This window comes from Pristis pectinata, chromosome 26 (assembly GCF_009764475.1).
Source record: "Pristis pectinata isolate sPriPec2 chromosome 26, sPriPec2.1.pri, whole genome shotgun sequence".
Lineage (NCBI taxonomy): Eukaryota > Metazoa > Chordata > Chondrichthyes > Rhinopristiformes > Pristidae > Pristis > Pristis pectinata.
In genome coordinates this window covers 14,024,246-14,046,150 of record NC_067430.1, presented here as the reverse complement: position 1 = coordinate 14,046,150, position 21,905 = coordinate 14,024,246, and the positions used below count along the sequence as shown (strand labels likewise).

General features: G+C 47.1%; 1 protein-coding gene across 4 annotated transcripts in view; it reads left to right on the top strand.

Moving 5' to 3' along the window:
• The window catches only part of LOC127583316 (rootletin-like), a 91,726-nt gene that overhangs the window by 27,261 nt on the left and 42,560 nt on the right, over positions 1–21,905 (top strand). For all 4 annotated transcript variants that reach the window (XM_052039174.1, XM_052039173.1, XM_052039172.1 and 1 more), the window contains exons 7-22: positions 1,046–1,211; positions 2,565–2,671; positions 3,349–3,576; positions 5,894–5,990; positions 6,415–6,519; positions 7,229–7,477; positions 9,007–9,206; positions 9,904–10,086; positions 13,037–13,181; positions 14,771–14,917; positions 16,694–16,924; positions 17,632–17,825; positions 18,542–18,669; positions 19,683–19,852; positions 20,517–20,696; positions 21,503–21,637. In XM_052039174.1, coding sequence (XP_051895134.1) covers positions 1,046–1,211; positions 2,565–2,671; positions 3,349–3,576; positions 5,894–5,990; positions 6,415–6,519; positions 7,229–7,477; positions 9,007–9,206; positions 9,904–10,086; positions 13,037–13,181; positions 14,771–14,917; positions 16,694–16,924; positions 17,632–17,825; positions 18,542–18,669; positions 19,683–19,852; positions 20,517–20,696; positions 21,503–21,637 — 2,665 coding nt within the window. The remainder of the gene's footprint in view (positions 1–1,045; positions 1,212–2,564; positions 2,672–3,348; positions 3,577–5,893; positions 5,991–6,414; positions 6,520–7,228; positions 7,478–9,006; positions 9,207–9,903; positions 10,087–13,036; positions 13,182–14,770; positions 14,918–16,693; positions 16,925–17,631; positions 17,826–18,541; positions 18,670–19,682; positions 19,853–20,516; positions 20,697–21,502; positions 21,638–21,905) is intronic.

The following is a 21,905-nucleotide window of genomic DNA, read 5'->3' as shown; positions in this document are numbered from 1 at the left end:
AGTGTGTGGACGTGACAGCCTTCTACCTACTGTGCCCAGGGGAATTCCAAACCCAAGAAATGTTAAGCTATTTATGCTTTAATGTACGTAGATGCAGGGGAACTTCTCCTCCTCCTCCTCCCCTAACCCGCTCAAAAAGATTCCCACCCAGAGGTGAGGGGATGCTAAAAACAAGGTTTTTCCCTGTTGCGACACTAGATTTTGTTCAGGTACCAAACGATCCTTCCCGGCCATTGATGGCCTGCATGGACATGGTGGACCGAAAGGCCTATTTTTGTGCTGTTTGTCTAGGTACATGGATGGGAGAGGGATATGGGCCAAACACAGGCAAGTGGGGCTAGCTTATGCTGGAATCTTGTTCGGTATGGATGAGTTGGGCCGAAGGGCCTGTTTCTGTGCTGTATTGCTCTATGACTCTAACTCACCCATTGACTTCCCACAATAAAGATCTTGCATGCATCCGAGCTCAGGCCTCTGCAAACAGTAACCCACAACAGGCAACCCCTTAAGTATCCCAACAGGATCGTGGACCAGCTATAACTGTTCCCAGCCACAGGAGCCTATGTAAATTTCATCAGTTTTCCAAGAAATTCTCTGTAACTATTCCCAAACCCTGGAGCCCTTTGGAAAATCCCATTGATCTCTGGAAATATTCCTAAAATTCCAGGGATTCCCTCTGTTTATTTCCAGACACTGGGATGTCCTGTAAGTATACTGGCAGATATATTAGGGACATTTAAGAGACTCTTAGATAGACAAATGATTGATAGAACAATAGGGGGCTACGTGGGAGGGAAGGGTTAGATAGATCTTAGAGCAGGATAAAATGTTGGCACAACATTGTGGGCCGAAGGGCCTGTACTGTGTTCTATGTTCTATAATCAATCAGGGCCCGATATCTCCACCCCTTGACTAACTCTGTCCCAGCCAGTGGCAGATTCCCTTGGCTTGTTCCTTGTGCAAACAGTTCAGACACGGAAATGGCTGGTGTCGATGACCTGGCTGTTCCAACCTGTTGTAACGTACTTGTTGGCTCTGGTTTCAGAGGTGCCAGCCTCACCCAAGTGAACTCCATGCTCCGAGAACAGTTGGACCAGGCCAACTCTGCCAACATGGCCCTGAGTGAGGACATCCGCAAACTGACCTCTGACTGGACAAAGGCCCGGGAGGAGCTTGAGCAGAAGGAGGTGGAGTGGAGACATGAGGAGGAGGTACCATGGACCACAGCTCTGTGACAGCCGTGCTCTTGTCAACATTGCAAGTCCTTCTGTATCACTCAGCTAGACTCAGGGAGAGCCAAGTCCACTGGGAGATCTGCATGGGTTTATAATTAATGGACCACAGTTCAGTGGGTTATAAGATCAGTTGAGGAAGAACAGATTACAGGGGAGACGTTGGTAACAGAGGAAACACACTGTGAACATTGGATTATAGAGGAGATGCTAGGAACAGTGGTTACAGAGGACACTCACTTGGTACAGTGGATCATGGAGGAGACCACAGGTTACGGGGGACACACTCCAGAACACTGGGTGAGAGAGGAGATTCACTGTGGACAGTGAGTTACAGATCAGATTCACTGGGGATAATGTGTTAACGAGGAGCTTCACTGTGAACAGTAGTTACAGGAGAGACTCATTGGGAACTAGTCGGATAGAAGACTCACTGGAGACTGGGTTACAGAAAAGATGCACTGGGGACAGTGAGTTACAGAGGAGACGCAGTGTTACAGTGGGTTACGGAGGCAATTCACTTGGGACAGCGGGTTACAGAGGACGCACACTGGGACAGTACATTACAGAGGAGATTCATTGGGGACAGTGGGCTACAGAGGGGACTCACTGGGTTTCAGAGGGAACAGTGTTACAGCAGGTTACAGAGGAGACTCAGCTGAAACAGTGACTTACACGAGAAACTCAATAAGAACATGTAAAATCTGAAGTTAACTGCAGTACTGAAGGAATGCTGCACTGTCAACATGCCACCTTATGGATGAATTTGTACAACAGAGTCCATTTTGCTCTTTGATTTGATGTCAGATATCCCATGGCAATATTTAGAAGGCAGTGAAGCTGTCCTCAGTCTCAACCAGTATCATTATTTATCTGGTTGTTACCACGTTGCTATTCATGGGAACTTGCTCTATGCAAATTAGCTGCCATCTTTCCCATGTTACAACAGTCAAAAGCAAAAATTGTGAAATATTTTCAGATGTTCTGTCATAAAAGGTGCAGCATAAATGCCAGCTTTCCTCATTTTTCCATTTTTAATGCTGTTAAATCCCAGTGCCTCACTGACATTCTCTAATATATCCCATATCCCTCACTGAATCACACTGACTTATACCCCACTTCCCTCAGGGCATCACCCTCTGATACACCCCACAATGTATCACTCACTGATATACCCTGCACTTCCTCAGTCTTGGACGTCTCCTGCGGCTGTGTCCTTCCTCTGATGTACTCAGCCCTTGTGCCCTGTTCACTTGTGGTTTTTGATGCTAATCTGTGTTGTTAAATCAGGACTGAGTGCTTTACTTATTCCGTGTTTTTGATTGTTTGTAGTCCTTCAACATGTACTTCAGTAACGAACACAACCGTCTGTTGACACTCTGGAGACAAGTCGTGGGTTTCAGACGCCACTTCTGTGAGATAAAATCAGCCAGTGAACGGTGAGACACTGGGGTAGTTTATAGACCGCGTGGGCCAGAGAGCAGTCTGACCATGGATTGACTGATGATGGCCCCTTCTCTTCCCGAGATGTCGCACAGTTTACAAACCCCCAGGGACTCCTGTACTTGCGAACTAGAACTCCCCTTCCTGATTACCATCCATGGACTCCTTTAGTTGTCTGTGGGATAGGAAAGGAGGAGATGTGGGACTTTAATGTGATTCCTTCCTTAGTTAAATGCAACACTGAGCTTGGTTAACAGCTGAAGAATGCTGATTTGTGAGACTACCATTGGGTGACTGACCCATGTGGATCTTGTAACCCAGTAAGACTGAGCATGTGTAGGGGGAGCGTGGAGGAGGTTCGGAGGTTGTTTAACAAAGACCCTGATCATTGTTCAAAAAATTGGGGAGTGAGGGGAGGATGGTGAGTGGTGGGGTACGTGTGTGTGTGTGTGTGTGTGTGTGTGTGTGTGTGTGTGTGTGTGTGTGTGTGTGTGTGTGTGTGTGTGTGTGTGTGTGTGTGTGTGTGTGTGTGTGTAAAAAGCATTTAATTTAAAGGGAGCATGTTGGAGTATCTCAAAAACAAGTTAACTTTTAAAAGGGTCCCTGTGCCTGTGTGTGGGTGGGGAAGGGAGAGCTCCTGCGTCTGACATCAAACCCTCCATAACTTCACCAGGGACCTCTCTGAGCTGCGGAATGACCTGGCAAAGTCCTCACGCACAATCCACGCGTCGTGCCTGAACCTGAGTGGCCACCTCCGCCTGTCGGAGAGCAGCTCGGCCGCCATGCTGGAGAAACGGTCGGCACAGCTGGCACAGCTGGAGGAGCAGCTGCGGGACAAGGTGCGGGAGATGATCCAGCTGCAAGCCAAGTATGACCGGGAGAAGGCTGAACAGAATGCCAGGTGTGTGTGTGTGCATGTGCAAGGTAGTCAGTGCTGAACATCCTTTGAAAAGCTTTGGGATTAAATATGGGGAAGTGTGTGCAATGGATGCGATGTCAAGCTCGCCTTCTGAACCTCAGGAGGTAAATGCACCATTCCATGCGTCAATGAAGCCCTTGCACCAGGATCCCTTCTCCTGGGAATCTCCTGGTTATCCCTGCTGGAAAATGCAAGGATGTGGGTGTCAGGTGAAGATGTAGTCGGGAGAGAGTTAGATGGACAGTGGGGTGCAGTTGCTCAAAATCAAAGTCGAGTTTATTGTCATATGCGTAAGTACATGTATGCACAGGTGCAATGAAAAACTTACTTGCAGCAGCATCACGGGCACATAGCATCAGATACACAACATTCACAAGAAAAACATAAATTATACATAAATGAAACAAAAATTATACAAGAAACTTGGAGTTCGGCATTGAAGTCATGTTGTAGATTTCCTTCTGTTTTGCTAACTTCACCATGAAAATGTGGAGTTAGAGCTTTTTACTGACATCCAGCCAAAGCTGTTGGTGTCATTTCCCTCCTCACTTTCACCATCAAGAGTCACACGAAAAACAAAGTTGTGTGTAAATCAGATGTTCAGGTCAAATATGACCACAGAGCAAAGCTGCTGCCATCCAGACTGGCCTGACTCTGCACTGTCCCATGAATGTTCTGGGAGTGCCGGTTGATAAAACCTGTTGATGTCAGTGCTGCAGTCTGCAGAGGAAGTTATACGCCTGTGCAGGTATAAAATTAAATCCCGGCAGGAGCACAACTCGTCCACAGCCAATCCAAACCTGGCCCAACATCACTTTGTCAGAGAGTTACACGGCATGGAAACAGGCCCTTTGGCCCAAAATGCCAACCGAGCTAGTCCCATTTGCTTGCATTTGGCCCATTTCCCTCTAAACCTTTTCTGTCGATGAACCTGTCCAAATGTCGTTTCAACATTGTCATTGTACCCGCCTCCACAGCTTCCTCTGGCACCTCATTCCACATACCCACCACCCTCTGTGTGGAAAAAGTTGCCCTTCAGGTCCCTTTAGAATCTTTCCCCTCTCACCTTAAATCTATGCCCTCTAGTTTTAGACTTCTTTATCGTGGGGAAAAAATACATTACAATCTCAAATATGTGTTTACATGCTGAGATACGAAGCAAATCATCTGTCTTAGATCATGTACTGAGCCAAGCTGGCACAGCACAGCCTTGTCCCACCCTGGACGGTTTTTTAGAATATCCACCTGAACCAAACCCCTCACAGTTTGGTTCTGTTGGGGTTGGGTCAGGTTACCAGGAAGGTAGAGTTCTGTTGAAAGGTCATTGATCTGAAACATTAACCCTTTTTCTCACTCTGCAGCTGCTGCCTGACCTGCTGAGAATCTGCAGCATCTTCTGCTTCATTTCAGATTTTCAGCAGCTGGAGTTTTTATTTGCTTTTCAACAACTGAGAGAGGTTTTGATTTGTACCATCGAAGCTGCAGTTGCCAAGTCTGCCAGCAGATGGAACCCAAAGCCTGTCCTTACCTGATCAGGGTGCCTGCACTTTCTCCCATGTCTGAACTGCGGGAGACTTGGGGGAAGGAAGGGGAGAAATTTATCTTTGTTTGCTGATGCTAAATGCTAGGGAGCTTATCAACTGCTAATTATAATCACCTCCATACATTCAGTTCCTGTGACACTAAACTAAAATGTTGCTGCCATGCTTGCAGAATTAACTTTGCCAATTGAAGGGCAGGTGTTGCCTCTTTCTCAGCAACTACTGTATCAGTTTGGAACTGCTGCTGTGAGGCACTCAGCTTCACCCAGGAGCTAAGTCACTCCCGTAGTCCCAGTATACCTTAAAACCAGATTGGAGCAGGGTGAAACAGGCTGCGTGAAACTTTCTTCTGAAATTATAAACCTGCTCTCAAAACGAATTGCAAAATGAGTGGCACGTTAGCTGTAAAACAGTTTGGTCTGAGATCATAAAAGGTACTGTCAAAAACCAAATTTTTTTTTAAGATGCTGATTTATTTGATGCCCCTAACTTCAGCAGTCTCTGAAAAATCCATCCTTCACACTATATAGACGTCTCTGTTTGTCTGCACTGTGTTTTCCAGAGCTAATCTGGATTGTTGAGAGAGTTAATGAATTTCTGACACAAAGGCAGAGGATATCTTCTCCCCACTAATTCTTCCCCTGCCCTAGTCTTTCCAGCAGTATGTTCTCGGATCATTGCTTTGGAAAATTCTGATGCCTCTTCAGTTAGATCCCACCCAAGGTGAAACACAATGTAAATACAAGTGTTTCCTTCAGGATCACGGAGCTGATGGTGACTGTTGAGCGACTGAAGAGCCAGAACAGTGAGAAGGAGAAGACCATCAACAGCCTGAGCCAGACGGTGGAGAATCTGGTGGGTGAACAGTGAGCAGGGAGAGGGAAGGGGGTCAAGTTTCAACATCGCTGCTGAAAATGGATCAGTAGCAGCTCCACATCATTTCAGTAAGAGGAAGAATAAATCTGTGGTATCCTTGTTCGTATCCAGCTGCCATATCCCAAAACTGGTCCAGAGGCCACTCGGCCCCTTCATCTTATGCCTCCATTGCAAAGCAAGAACTTCTCATTACTTGATCCGGTCAATGCCACACCAGTACCTCTGGTTCTGGGATCCAGGTAGCAGCTGATGGTTACTGTGCCTCATGTTGCTAGGTCCTCTGTGTCAGCTGATGGGTGCCATCCCACCTGTTGAGGGATTGGATGTTGGGTGCTGAGAGATGGTGGAGGGATACCAGGTATCAGTTGATGGGTGCTTGATGGTGGGTTCTTTGCCGTGGCAGGAGTCGAGTCAAGCTGAGGCACAAGATGTTCACGACGGGGCTCAGTTTGAGTCTGTGAAAGCAGAGGTGGAATCCTTGCATCAAATACTGAGAGACATTACACAGGTGAGTGCATTGGGGAAGGGATGTAATATTCTGGTCAACCTGGTCCCTCTGTGGTGTTTTAATAAATTGCATCGCAGTTCACTCCTGGGCTCCTTTGACAAATGCAACTGAGTAGTATGGGTATAATTACCCAATCGCAGTCAGGACACTAATGGAGGAGCTCCTGTTACCTTCAGCATTGCCTGGGCTAAGAAGTAGAAATCAGATGAAAACATTTCTGAGACTGCTTGACACTCTACCTCGCCCTATTGCTAATTGTAGTAGAGTCACAATAAGTAAAGGTTTGCAAGAGAATGTTCAGTCCATGGGTAACGTGTCTATTACCTAGGTTATCAATAGGGGAGCTGCCTATAACTTGATTATCAATGATGGCCTCTCTAGCATTGCTACCCACTGGGATGTTGCCTGACATGATTACTGCATAACACCCTCTCTAGCCTGGTTAATCAGTAGAGGTCTCTAACAAGGCAACCCTCTGCACCATGGTTAGCTAGTGGAGGCCTGTCTGCTATGGTCTCACCGTAGAATCCTCTCTGACGTGGTTACCAAGTGGGATCCGATTACTCCATGTGGATTTGGCTCATTAAAGATGTTAATTTATGGGATTGGTATTTGACTTTGCAGAAGATGGATTGTTTGCTGTTGCTGTGAAGGCTCTGGTGTTGGTAACCACGGTAACCAGCTCCACTTAACCACACTCTCTCCACAGGTCGTCATTACTGATGCTGACAGCGGGGCTCAGACCACGTCCGCGGAGCGGACCGGCGAGGTCACCGAGATGGATTCCTCCCTGTTCAGCCCCCTGGGGCTCTCGTCCAACCTGCGCACGCCGTCGCCGCGCCGACGGGCCTCTCCCCGCCGCAGCCACTCGCCAGGACACAGCCTGTCGCCGGTCTTCGCCGACTCCGTGTACTCGGTTGTCCAGGGCGCGGTGCAGAAGAGGCAGCTCCAGATCCAGGTTAGGAAACACCGAGCACCTTGGCCACCCACGTAGAGCTGAATCCATCTGAAAATATCTCGTCGAGTCGAGTCGAGTTTATTGTCATGTGCACAAGTACGGTGAGGTACAGGTACAATGGAAAAACTTGCTTACAGCAGCATCACAGGCACATAGGTTTAGACAACAACACACACAATAGAAATTACACAAGCCAGTGAAGGAAAAAGTGCAAAGCAAGACATTAGTCCAAAACAAAACACAATCGTAGAGGTCATAGAGTTGCAAAGAATATGCTAAAGCAAGATCTTGGTACAAAGAAAAACAAAGACAGTCTAAAACAAGTCCATGGCAGTGCAAGGGGTGGTCCGTAGTGTTCCGTTGCTGAGGTAGGGTTAGTGTTGTGCAGGTCGGTTCAAGAACCTGATGAGTGTAGGAAAGTAGCTGTTCTTGATGTGGGACCTCAGGCTTCTGTACCTCCTTCCTGCCTGATGGTAGCAGCGAGAATAAGAAGTGACGGTGCTGAGCAAAGCCCCATCCTATTTCCCTGCTGCTGTTGCATTTTTTAACTTGCCAGTTTCCGACCCTTGTAGTGGGCACAGATTGATGGTCACTTCTGGCCTGGATGTACACTTGAGCCCATTGTCAGCTGGACATCCAACCTTGAGGGAGCCTCGTGTTGCTTCACCTGTCCTCCAGGTGTGGTCTCCTGTGGGGAAGGGGAGCAGGAGCCCCATTACGTTCCTCCGTTGGAAGTCATGTCCAGTCATACCTTTATTGTTACTGCTCTGGATGAGCCTGGCTAGCTCAACATAGAACAAGGCTGGGACCTACTTAGCAGCTGCTGGGTTAGGTAGCAATGTGGTACAGCAGCAGTCCCGCTGCCACACAGTTCCAGAGACCCAGGTTCGATCCTGGCCTCAGCTGCTGACTGTGTGGAATTTGCACAATCTCCCTGTGACCAGGTAGGTTTCCTCCGGGTGCCCACATCTCAAAGAGATGCCAGTTGGTAGGGGCATTGAGGAGCATGTGTGAGAGAATGGATTATAGGGAAATAAGTGAAGGAATGGGATTGATGGGATTGCTCTGAGAGCCAGCATAGACTCAGTGGGCCGAATATTCTCCTTTTATGTTATAAGGAACTATGAGAATGTAATATTATCACTATCAATGACAGGGAAACAGGAGCAACATAGGTGGACGTCTTCCTATTTACTGCTGTCACACTTAGCAATAAGACAGCCTGCCTCTTAAACCCTCGTTATTCAGCTACTCTGCTTCTAGATTATGCAAGTTTTCCAAGCAACTCCACTGCTTCCACAATTCCTGTAACAGGCTGCTGTGAGAGAGATTGAATCTGGGTGGGATTCAACCATTAAATTCCTAAGAAGAAGTGCTGCACCCTTGCTACAGCAGACATCCAGCTCTGTAACGCTGAGATTACCAGCCAAAGGGTCTATGCTTCCTACCAGTCCACAGTGAAAGACCATGACCTTTCACTGTACAATAACAGCACCGTGCTCTTGTTAAATCCTGCGTTCTTCCAACAGGAACTCCGTGCAAAGTACGAGGCAGCCCAGGACACGGTGGCCAGTCTGAAGAAGCACTTGGCCGACAGTGAGAATGAGCGTCGGGCACTGGAGCAGCAGATCCTCAAGCTCAAGGAAGAGACCGAGGACTCGGTGAGGGCCAAGGATGATGCCAAGCGCGATGCCAATCGTTTCCGCTCCTCTGCTGACCTACTGGGAAGGTGAGGCCACCTGAGGTGCTGCTGATTGAACTTATCCCTGCCCTAGTCCCTACTCTATTGATCTTGGGACCTTTGTTGTGATGAAGTATCTCACTCCACTCCCCCAGTGAAACCTGTTACACTTTAGATATTTTTTCTTGTCCCATTTGTCCCTCTTTCCTAAATATCTGTCAGAACTGAACTATAAGCCACAATCTGAAGATTATAAAGCATCATTAAAGCTTGCTGTAGATTCACACAGTGCAGAAAGAGGCCCATCGGCCCACCTTGTCTTTACTGACCATCAAGTACTTATCTATACTAATCCCATTCAACCAGCATTTAGTCTGTAGCTACTATCCCTTTGAGATTCAAGTGCTTCTCCAGATGCTTCATAAACGTTGTGAGAGTATCTGCCATCACCTAGAATTGTGCATTCACAGCGTTTCTTCACCTTGGGGGATAAAGACACTGTCCGCACCCTCAGTGGTGCTGATTTTTGCTGCCGTTGCCCAAACTAACAACGTTTTCTTCAGATCCAAATCCCTTATTTTGACATTAAAAATAAATCTGTAAAACAGCAATGGATTAAACTAAACCTTAGTTGATCCACCTGGAAAGCCAGCAACAAGTAAATGTAATGATCCTGAACTCATCCCCGCCCCAGGCCACCTTCCCCATTTGACCGGGCCGGCCTTGCTCTTTCTCATCCTGACAGTGAGAAGTCGAACTTAGAGAAGTCCCTTCAGTCCCTCCAGCAGCAGGTTGAGACGGTGCAGCAGGAGAATGAGAAGCTGCAGCTGGCCAATGGTGAACTGCAGAGGCAGCGGGACAACCTGGAGGACGAGAAGGAGGACATCCTGAAGGACAAAGAGAGGGCACTGAAGGAAATCGAGCGAGGGTGAGTGACACTCGGGGTTCCAAACTGAGGGACATAAGAAGTAGAAGTGGAAGCAGGCCATTCGGACCCTAGTGACTGTCCTACCATTCAATATGATCATGGTTGATTATTTTACATCAGCACCTCTTTCCTGCATTTATCCCATCTCTCTTGATTCCCTTAAATATCCAAAAACATTCTGATCTCTGACTTGATCCTGCTCAGAGACTAAGCCTCCGCAGTCCTCCTGGGCAGGGAATTCCAAAGATTCGCAAATCTCTGGATGAAGAAATTTCTTTGCCCCTCAGTCCTAAATGGCTGACCCTTTATTTTGATGCTGTGATCCCTGACTTCTCAGCCAGGGGAAACTGCTGCCTCTCCTTGCAAGGATTTAATATGTTTCAATGTTTCTTGCCCTTCTTCAGTCTAAAGTGTATAGGCCCAATGTCCTTAATGGATATTTCCATAGCTACCTCTTTCAAAATTCGGGATGAAGTTCATCACATCTTGGGGATTTAACTGCTTTCATTTCCATTAATGTGTCCAATTCTATTTCTTCATTGATGCTGCTTTTAGTTCTGCATTCACTCTTGACCTCTGTCCACTATCTCTCCCCACTATTCGTGAAGACAGACTCAAGATTCTTTGTTCTGCCATTTCCTTTTTTTTTGAGTTGTATTCGGAATCTGGACATGGCTGCCCTTGTCCTTCTTTGTGGTAGAGAACACGGGTTTGGGAGGTTTTATTGGAGTGGCCAGGCAAGTAACTGCAGTGCATTTTGTAGCTGGTACCCACTGTGTGCTGATGGTGGAGGCAATGAATGTTTAGGGTGGTTGATGGAGCAGAGACCGGGCAGGCTGCTTTGCCTTGGCTGTTCAGAGTTGTTGGCATTGCATTTTGCTTCTGACTTGTGCCCTACAGATTGTGAAAACACTTTGGGGTGTCAGGAGGTGAGTCCGTCAGAGCAGGATAGAGTCGTAGACTTGTGCAGCGTAGAAACAGGCCCTTCAGCCCACTGCATCTGTGCCGACCATCATGCCACTATACTAATTCCCCCTTGCCTGTCTAGCTCATTCAAATACCTGTCCAGATGCCTCTTAAATGTTGTTGCTAATGCTGTTTAAGTCATCTCTTCTGGCAGCTCATTCCAACACCAAATTCCCTTTGTGTGAAAAATTTACCCCTCCTCTGTCACTCTTTAAGTATATGCCCTCTAGTTTTAGGCACCCCTACCATGGGAAATAAACACTGTCTATCTACCCTATCTATGCCTCTCATAGTTTTACACACCTCTATCATGTCACCTCTCAGCCTTCTTCACCCCAGGGAAACAGAGCCACCCTATCCAGTCTCTCCTTATAACTGAAGCTCTCCAGTCCAGGCTACACCCTTGTGAATCTTTTCTGCACCTTCTGTAGCTTAATCACATCCTTCTTACGCCCAGCCCTGAGTTGTTTTTGTAGCCATGGTATTTATGTGGCTGGTCCAGTAGAGTTTATGGTCAAAGGTGACCCCCAGGCCATTGATGGCTGGGGACTCAGCAGTAGTAATATAATTGAATGTCAAAGGCAGGTGGTTAGACTCTCTTGTTGGAGATCATCGTTGCCTGGCATTTTACTGTCTCAAATGTTACCTGCCACTCATCAGCCCATGTACAGGGCTGCTTCATTGGTTGAGTTGTGAATGGAACAGAACATTATGAAATCGTCAGCGAACATCCCCATTTCTGACCTTATGATGGAAGGAAGGTCATTGATGAAGCAGCTGAAGATGATTTGGCCCAGGATACTGCCCAAGAAGCTCCCGCACTGATGTCCTGGGCTGGGATGATTGACTTCCGACACCACAACACCTTCCTTTCCACGAGGTATAACCCCAGGCACTGGAGTGTTTTCACTATGCCGTCCATTAACTTCAGCTTTACCAGAGCACCTTAAACCACATGTAGTCTAATGCTGCCTTGATATCAAGGGCTGTTACTTACCGCTGGAATTCATGTCTTTGGCCATGATTGGACCAAGGCTGTGATGTGCTCTGAGTGTTCCCGGCGAAACCCAAACAGGGCATTGATGATTAGGTTACTGGTGAGTAAATGCCGTTTAATAGCAGCGTCGACAACAGCTTCCATCATTTACTGATGACTAAAGTGGACTGATTGGGCTGTAATTAGTTGGATTGGATTTGTCGTGCTCTTTGTGAACAGGAGAGACCTGGGCAATTTTCTACATTGTTGGGCAGATGAAGTGCTGAAACTGTACTGGAATCACTTGGCTAGAGGCACACTGAGTGCTGGAGCGTGAGCCTTCAGTGCTACAGCTGGGATGTTGTCTGGTCCCATATTTTTGCTGCATCCAGTGCTTTCAAATACTTCTCAGTATCAGATGGAGTAAATTGAATTGGCTAGAGACTATTTTATGTGATGGTGGGGATCTCAGGAGAAAACCAAGATAGTTCATCTATTAGGCACTTCTGGCTGAACATGGTTGTGAATGTTTTACCTGTTCTTTAGCATTTTATATGCTGGGCCCCACCAATTATATTCCCTGGATAATTTGTCCTCTCTCAGTCTATGAGGGACCCATATTAATTTTTGCTTATCTTTTTCTTTCTACATATCTGTAATAGCTTTTATATGTCGGTTTATGTTTCTTGCTGGATTCCTCTCACATTCAACCTTCCCTTTCCTTATCAATATCTTTGCTGAGTTTTGAAATTTTCCAATCCTCAGGCTTGCTACTAGTTTTTGACCCCTTCAGACGGGTGACACCGAGACATCTAGTTTGCTACTGGACAACATTATTAGCCTTTTCCTTTGATCTAATACTGTCTCCAGTTTCTCTTGTTAGCCACAGATGGAGTGCTTTTACTGTTGAGCTTTTGTATATTTGTCGTAAACTTTGCATTAATTCTTTACATGTTACTGTCTCTGTGGCTTTATGTTCATGAATGTTCATATGAATTTCTCCATCAGCCACAAGATGATTGAGCAGCTGGAAGGAAAGAACTCAAGTGTGAAAAAGGAGCTGGTGCAGGTTAAGGAGGCATTGAGGCAAGCTTCGCTGGACAAGGAGGTTCTGGAGAATGAGAAGGTTGAAATTAAAGAGGCACTCTCCAAGGTAAGCTTGGAACATGAGGCAGAATACACAATCGACCTGTGATTATACACAAGACGCAGTTTTATTTTCCCATTCTATTTTCCTCAATGGAAGGTGTTGATACGGAGTTTTGAGGCACTTGGGCTGTCCTTGGTTACGTGCCCAAGGAGCTATTCTGCTTGTGTGACCTTTGACAATGAGTGCTGATTGAACTTTTGACAGGGGGAAGGGGTTATTGTGGGAACCGGGGGGGAGGTGGGGTGGGAGATCATCGTTCAGACCTTTCCTGTGATAAATATCCACATTGACCACTTTAATCACTTTGCGCTAAAGTGAACTTTGTTTTTTTTTGTTCTAATTGTGTTCTTTCTTGTAAAAATTGGGTATAATTTATGTTTAATTTATGTTTTTCTTGTGAATGCTGCTTATCTGATGCTATGTGCCTGTGATGCTGCTGCAAGCAAGTTTTTCGTTGCACCTGTGTATACATGTACTTGTGCATATGACAATAAACTCGACTTTGACTTTGGACTTCTGGTAAGATTGACTGGATAATGAATCCAGGAAAAGGAACCTTGCCCATTTGCTTTTCCTCTGCCCAACTCTGAATTACCACACCCAATTGTAGAACCCCAGATAAGTCCAGAAACCAGGCACTGACTGTGGGATTGGGCTAGGCTGTGTTTGCTGTGGACCACAGAGAAATATTCGGAGACTCTTTCCCTGGTCACTGTTTTCCTGCAGGTTGGTAACTAACTGTGCATGTTCCCAGGACAGCAGTGGGAGACTGTCATGATCAGAGCCCATCGCACAATTGGCAACAAGCTAAAATAAAAGATGACAGTTAGGAAGTCCTCTTGCCAGGTGACAGAACTCTCTCCAGTGTCACCTGTCTGAAGGGGTCAAAGTCGAGCTTCTTGTCATATGCACAAGTACATGTACACACAGATGCAATGTAAAGCTTACAGCAGCATCACAGGCACATAGCATTAGAGACACAACATTCACTAGAAAAACATAAATTAAACAAATTATACAAGAAAGAATATGATTAGAACAAAAAAACAAAGACCATTGTAGTGCAAAGTGGTCATAGTGTTGCTCTGCTGAGGTAGTGATAGGGTTGTGCAGGTTGGTTTAAGAACCGAATGGTTGAAAGGAAGTAGCTGTCCTGGTAGTGTGGGACTTCTGGTAAGAGTGACTGGATAATGAATCCAGGAAAAGGAACCTTGCCCATTTGCTTTTTCTCTGCCCAACTCTGAATTACCACACCCAATTTACAGGCTTCTGTACCTCTTGCCCAGTGGTAGCTGCAAGAAGGTGGCATGGCCCAGATGGTGGGGATCTTTGATGACAGATGTTGCCTCCTTGGGGCAGCGCCTCATGTAGTTACTACCAATGGCGGGGAGGGATGTGCCCGTGATATATTGGGCTGAGTCCCCTACTCTCTGCAGCTTCTTACGTTCCTGCACATTTGAATTGCTGTATCAATTGGAGATTCGATGGAATATTCTCCTGTTTTGCAGAGTCTGGCTGTCTAAAGGTGGGGTATGTTCAGCTTTTAGATTGGGTCAGTTTTAATGTTAATGGAATTGTTCGCTCCTCCCAAGGTGCAGAACGCGAACGCGGAGATGGAGCTGATCCTGAGCAAGCTGAGGACGGAGCAAGCCTCTCTGCGGGATTCTCTGTCCAAGATGAGTGCCTTCAATGAAGGGCTAGCCCAGGACAAAGTGCAGCTGAACAAAATCATCCTGGAGGTAACAAAGCAGTTCACTTCTCAAGCTCCTCTCTGTTCCCTCATCTCCATCCACACGTCCTCGTCTCCTCTCCCATAGGTGTTGGGATACACTTCCACTGGAACCGGCAGCCCGCAGCACTTCATTAAAAGGACCATCACTTGTGCATCAGCCTTGAGAGAAAGTGTGGCAGCATCTCAGGCCAGCTCAGTGCTGGTTGTCCAAGCCTTTCATGCAGTCATGGGGCAGGAAGCCTTGCTTACCCTTCCCAACAGAAGCACTACCCCATCACAGTTCAGTGCACTCATCTCTATCCAGTGTGTGGTGGGACTCCGAACTTTCATGGGCTGCACAATTCCTGAGTTTTACATTGGGCAGAGCAGATAGTCAATGCACCGTTCTTTTAGTAACATCAGGGTAGCTGTAGGCTGATTTGTGAGCTAGTACACACCAAATGCGGATTGAAGTCAAGTCGAATTTATCGTCATGTGCACAGGTACAGAGAGATACAGTACAAAGAAAAACTTGCAGCAGCATCACAGGCACGTAGGTACAGACAACACACAGAATATAAATTATACATAAAATTATATCATACAGTGAAAAAAAAAGTGTGCAAAAGCAAGATCCTAGTAAAAACAGACACAATGGAAGACAAGTCCATGGCAGTGCAAGAGGTTGTCCGTAGTGTTTTATTGCTGAGATAGAGTTAGGGTTGTACAGGTCAGTTCAAGAACCTGATGGTTGTAGGAAAGTAGCTGTTTCTGAACCTGGTGATGTGGGACTTCGGCTTCTGTACCTCCTGCCTGATGGTAGCAGCGAGAAGAGGGCATGACCCAGATGGTTAGGATCCTTGATGATAGATGCTGCCTTCTTGAGGCACCTGGAGTACTGTGTACAGTGTTGGTTTGTTTATCTGAAGAAGGATGTTTATGCATACGAAGTAGTTAGAGAAGGTTTATTAGATTAATACCTGAGTTGGTGGGTTTGTCTTATGAGGAAAGGGTTGGATAGTTTAGGCTTATATCCACTAGAGTGTAGAAAAATGAGAGGGAATTTGATTGAAACATTTAAGATCCTGAGGTTCTTGACTGGGTGGATGTGGAGGGGATGTTTCCTCTTCTGGGAGGATCTAGAACAAGGGGTCACTGTTTAAAAATAAGGGATTGCCCTTCTAAGACAGAGATGAGGCAAATTTTTTTCTCTCAAGGGATGGCAGTATCTGGAACCCTCTTCCTCATTATTGGGAGGGTGGAAGCAGAGTCTTTGAATATTTTGAAGGCAGAGATAAATAGAACCTTAGAGTCCTAGTGAGATCCAGCATGGAAACAGGCTCTTTGGCCTGACGAGTCTGTGCCAACCATCAACCACCCATTTCACCTACATTAACCCCACTTTTCTCCCCCCAGATTGTCATCAACACCCCCAGGTTATATCACCCAGCTACACATTAGGGGCAATTTACAATGGTCAGTTAGCTTACCAACCTTCACATTATTGGGATGTGGGAGGAAACCAGAGCACCCAGAGGAAACCCTAGTAGTCACAGACAGAACATGCAAACTCCACACAAACAGCACCCGAAGTCAGGATTGAACCCGGTTCTGTGGCGCGGCTTTACTAGCTGCGCCTCTCTGTCACTCCACCTTGACAACCAACGGAATGAAAGGTTATTGGGGGTGGGTAGGTGGGAATGTAGATTTGGGATTACAACCAGATCAGTTATGAAGCAATGGAAGGTTTGAGAGGCTACTCTTGCTTTTCATTGGTTGGCTTATAACTCTTGTATACCTGCAGCTGGAGGATGAGAAGACGATGCTGCTGGCTCAGAAGAAAGAAGTTGAACAGGAAAAGACCTCGATTCGGGATGAGTTAGTCCACCTGGAACAGGAGAAGCTGGACCTGCACAACGAGCGCCACGGCCTGGAGCACACCCTGCAGATTATGGAGCAGAGCCGTGAGAAGCTGGAGCAGGACCTGATGGCTTGTCAGCAGGAAAAGGGAGAAATGCAGGAACAACTGGGACAGGTAGAGGAACTGCTAACATACATCCTGGCACTGCTGAATGATTGGCAAAAGTTAATCTGCTGAATAAACAGCAAGAGTTACAGACCAAGTAACCTTCATCCTGCTGAGTGATCGGCAGAAACCACATGGTGATTAGTAAAATTCCGATAATCCGGCATGCTTGGGATTTTAGTGATGCTAGATTAGCCCATTTTCTGGACTATTGGATGTCATTCCCCTATTAATACCCCAACATGTTTTTAATTCACATTTTTTAGAGGTTACGCAGTAATATAGTAAATTTCCTGGTGAACCAGGTCGGTGTAAAGGGAGTGTGGGAAGCAGGACTCGAGGCAGTTGAAAGGGAAGATGGGAAGCGGAGCCCCGGTGAGTTGATCGGGAGTGTGGGAACTTCCATTGAGTGGGAAGGGATTGCAGAAACTATCAGCTGGTGAGCCAGGTGCCAAACCATAGGCATTTCCGGATAGTCGGATAGTGGATCATCGGAGTTTTACTGTAACCCTTATCATACTGAATAAACAGCAAAGGAGGCCTTACCTGGCTGATTAATCAGCAAAGGTTACTGAGCAATAAGCCTCACCTGCTGAATAATCAGAGTGATCAGAATAATGAGCAAACATTACAGAGCAAGTAACCCTTACCCTGCTGAATGGAAACAGTTATGCCATTGAGACAAAGTACAAAGCTTCTCATCTGTGTTCACACAGGTGACTCGACAGAAGAACAGTGTGAACGAGGAGCTGGTGCAGGCTCACCACGAGATTGAGCGGCACAATGAGGCGCTGCTTCGTGTGGCCAAAGAGAAGGAAGAACTGACCAGGGTGAAGGCGAGTCTTGAGGTCCAGCTCACGGCGTCAGAGCGTGAGAACAGGATGCTGGCAGATGAAGGAGCAGGTCTCAGGTGCATATAAGCACTGGGTTTGGGAATGGTGATGATGAGAAATTGCCCTTCAACCATTCAGTAGAAAAGAAAATATGGCACAGCTGCTATGTGTCGCTCCCCCTGACCCTGTAATGCTGTCTAACATGCCCATGTCTCTCAGTGTGATACCTCAGGAACATTCCATGAAATATCCAGCAGTCCTTATTATAATGCTACATTATATCTCTGCAGCTGCACTTTGACTGAAAAGCCCTTAACCTCACTGTAACATTCCCAGATATAACTCATACCCCTCGATGTAACACCCCGATAGAACTCATAGTACTTACGTCCATCTGAAAAAATGCATGCTTCTTACTGTAACAATATCTGATTTAGCCTCACTCCTCACTGAAACACACACCATTCCTGATCACAGTACATCAATATAACCCGCATTCTTGATTGTAGCCTTTGCTGATGTACTCCACAACCCTCCCTGTAACTCTGCTTGACAAACCCATTTCTTTGACAGTAATACTTCCTGATAACACCCACCACCCTCAATGTAACGCTCCCTGATGGTGCTTGATACATGTATGCAAGGAGGCTGGAGTGTGAGTGTAAAGAAATCTTGCTGAAATTGTGCACAGTTTTAATGAGAGATTGCCTGAAGGACACATTCACTCCCTCTGACCCCAGCCGCTCCCTCCGACCACATCCATTCCGTCCCACCACATCTCTTGTCCTGTCAGGTCTGAGAAGGAGGCCCTGGAGACAACCCTGTTTGACACCCGGCAATGGCTGACCATGCTGGAGGCGCAGAAGGAACAGGTCGAAGGCGAGAATCAGACACTACTCCTGGCTAAAGAGGCTCTGCAAGGTAAGGCGAACGGTATTACCCTAAACCTTGTCCTCCTGCACAAAACTAGCAAATTCCTCCCCTTCTCCAAATGTTCCCAGTTCTGTAATGGTGCTTCTAACACCTCGCTACAAGTGAAGCATCACAGGGGGAAAGACTTTGGAGTGACTCCTCTCTCCCCCCTCTCCCCCCACCCAGAGGTACACAAAAGACCACACTGGGCTGAGAGCAGACTGCACCTCTGCTTTGATGTCCACTTATCGCCAGCTCCTTTTCTAGGGTTCACTGTCTGGGCTCAAGCATGCCACAACATGTGATTGGCATCGATGAAACTATATCGAGGCTGGAGTCGATGTGCTCAGGAGGGAAGAAAACTGGAGGTGAAACTCCCTGAACCACCCTTTGTTTTAAGAAGGTACTCAGAAACTATCCCAAACCAAGTGTAGGTGTGACAGCACCTCCCAAACCCACGACCTCTACCAGTTAGAAGGACAAGGGCAGCCAAGGCATGGGAACACCACCGCCTGGAAGTTGCTCTCCAAACCATACAATATCCTGACTTGGAAATATATCGCTGTTCCTTCACTGTCACTGGGCCAAAGTCCTGGAACTCTCTCCCTGACAGCATTGTGCGTATACCCGCACTTCAAGGACTGCAGCAGTTCAAGAAGAAAGCTCACCGCCACCTTCTCAAGGGCAATTAGGGGTGGGCAATTAAATGCTGGCTCAGCCTGTGAAACCCACTTGCCTTGAATGAATAAAACAAAAGCACTTTATTACTGTTCTTTGCCCCCAGAGCTATCTACTGTCCTGAATGCAGTGTCCCCTCATCCTGTTCCAGTCCCTTTCCGTGTGTCTTGGCCGCACTAACTCTTATCTCTGTCCCAACCTCACTGTCTGGCTGCATCATTCCAAGCTGCAGCTCCCCCCCGGGTCTCCACATTCCCCGTCCCACTACATTGCCTCTTCTTGCTCCTTCAATCCCATTACATAACCGGACCGGTAACCCTCAGTCCATTCCGTTTGTGCCCCAGCTGAGAACAACCGTGTGCGGAAGGAGATGGAGGTGGAGCTGACCAAGTGGGAACGAGACAAGGAGCTTCTCACTCAGAAACTCTCCCAAACCGAGCGCGAAGCCCAGGTTGCTCTGAAAAACGAACAGACAGCCCATGAGGAGGATGTGGATCGGCTGCAGAGGGAGAAGGTAACAGGGAGGTCAGTGGGTGGGAGTGTGATAGCAACTTTTCAAATTAGGGTTGGGGCATGGTCTTTAGCTAGCCCTGATAATGCAGTTATGTCCAGTACTTGAACTATCCTCTCCAAATATAAACTGGCAGTCGCTCAGAGACAGACCAGGGCAGCCGTGCTTGCTTGATCCTGAGGTATCTGACTGGTCACTGCCGTGGTGTAACCGGCCACAGCCCAAGGATTAATGACAGGATTTGTCCAAGCTTCTGACGGCACGCTATGTTGGTGCCAGAAGCGTGGCGACACTTGCGGGCTGCCCCCAGAACACTCTACGCAAAAGATGCATTTCACTGCGTGTTTCGATGTACATGTGACTAATAAAGAAATCTTAAACATGCAGCAGGAAATGCATGAGGAGAGGGGAGGGAAGGTGAGGGCAAGATTGGGCTTGGCCTTGCTGCCTTCTGTGGTCAAATAGTCTTGCACCAACTCCAGCCAAGAGTTGACAGCTTGGCACCAAAGTGCAACCAGTGCCCAAAGTGCTGTGGGTTTCAGGGGTCGGCATGTTCAGGAAAGAACCACAGAGGCTGGAGTTCTGTGCCACGGAGTGGGAGCAGAGGATCCTGTGCTGGTGTGGGGTCTCTGACCTTGCAACGGTTGTGGCCATTTCTTTGTTGCAGGAAACCTTGCGTTTGGGGCTGGAGGAGGAACGAGAGGAGTTGGTCCACCAGCTGAAGCAGGAACGTGAGGAGCTCTGTGCTCGGTTTGAAGCTGAGAAGGAAGAACTCAGCGAAGAGATCACCGCCCTGCAACAGGAGCGAGATGAGACTCTGCTGCTGGCTGAAAATGAGAAGCAGCAGGTAGGGAGAGGTAGATGGGGACCAGAGACTCTAACTCTACGATCTCGCATTCTCATTCCAACAGCTCTGCCTTTGCCTTTTCGATCCACCAGCTCTCTCTCTGTTTGGTCGACCAGCTCCCTTTCTGTCTTCTCTTCTTCTTTCACTGTTGGATCATTTGGGGTCTCTATCAGGCATTGTGGAATGGCCAGTGGGAGGATTCCCCTCTTGCTGCTGGCTTTACTGAACTTCACCCTGTCTTCTCACTTGGTCTTCTGGTATTTTTATGATTTGTATGCTGGAGCCATACACCCTTATCCTGATCCTCTCATCTCCCGGGGACTGGGGTATCGTGGCCGTACACCTTTGAGGTTTCAATCATTCAAGTTCAATATCAATACAAAGTTTTAACTTGAGGGAGATAACACTCAATGAGATTTGGACTATTTTCCTTTGCAATAATTAACTGCTCCCAGATCAGGTAGAATGGAAGTTTGACACAGTGAAGTTGTTCTTATTCTTGCCACAACTCCCAGCAGCACCAGTATGACATTTTCTATTTTTCATGCTGGTGCTGACCTGCTTTGTTCTGTGGGTGAAGTTCCAGTCCCACCTGGGTAGCCACAGTCCAACTCTTTCATATCAGGATCTCTTAGCTCGCCTGCATCCCATCAGTTAGGATGGAATATTAAGCATAGGTTCTGTGGGCAGTGAAGCTAGTCACTAACCCATTGTGTCCATACCGGTAACCAGATTCTCAATGGCTGCTTTGAGCTTCTCCATTTAATTTGTTATGACTAAATCAAATGACTCTGCCCCTTCCACAGGTCTTATCCATGAAGGAGTCGGAGAAGGCGATTCTCTCGGAGAAGCTCACCAACACTCAGCGAGAACTTGCCAATGTTTCAGTGGATATGGAGCAACTGAGGCGAGACACCAGCAACCGACATGAACAGGACCGAGTACGTATGGTCATTTCCATTCATTGTGCAACACTAGCGCCTGTGTTTGGTCCCTGGACAATTAATGTAATGCTTAACCTCTGCCAGCAAAGTTTTGGGCAGCAGAGCTGGTGACTTCACAGCATTGGTTCAGAGTATGCAAGCAGGCTCAATATCCAGTTTGGGTTCAGAGAAGTAACAACAGGAGGTGCTAAGAGTACAAGCAGAAAACATGTTCCACACTGAGGAAAGAAGCATTAGCATGCTCCTGCACTTGCTGCCCACTTGC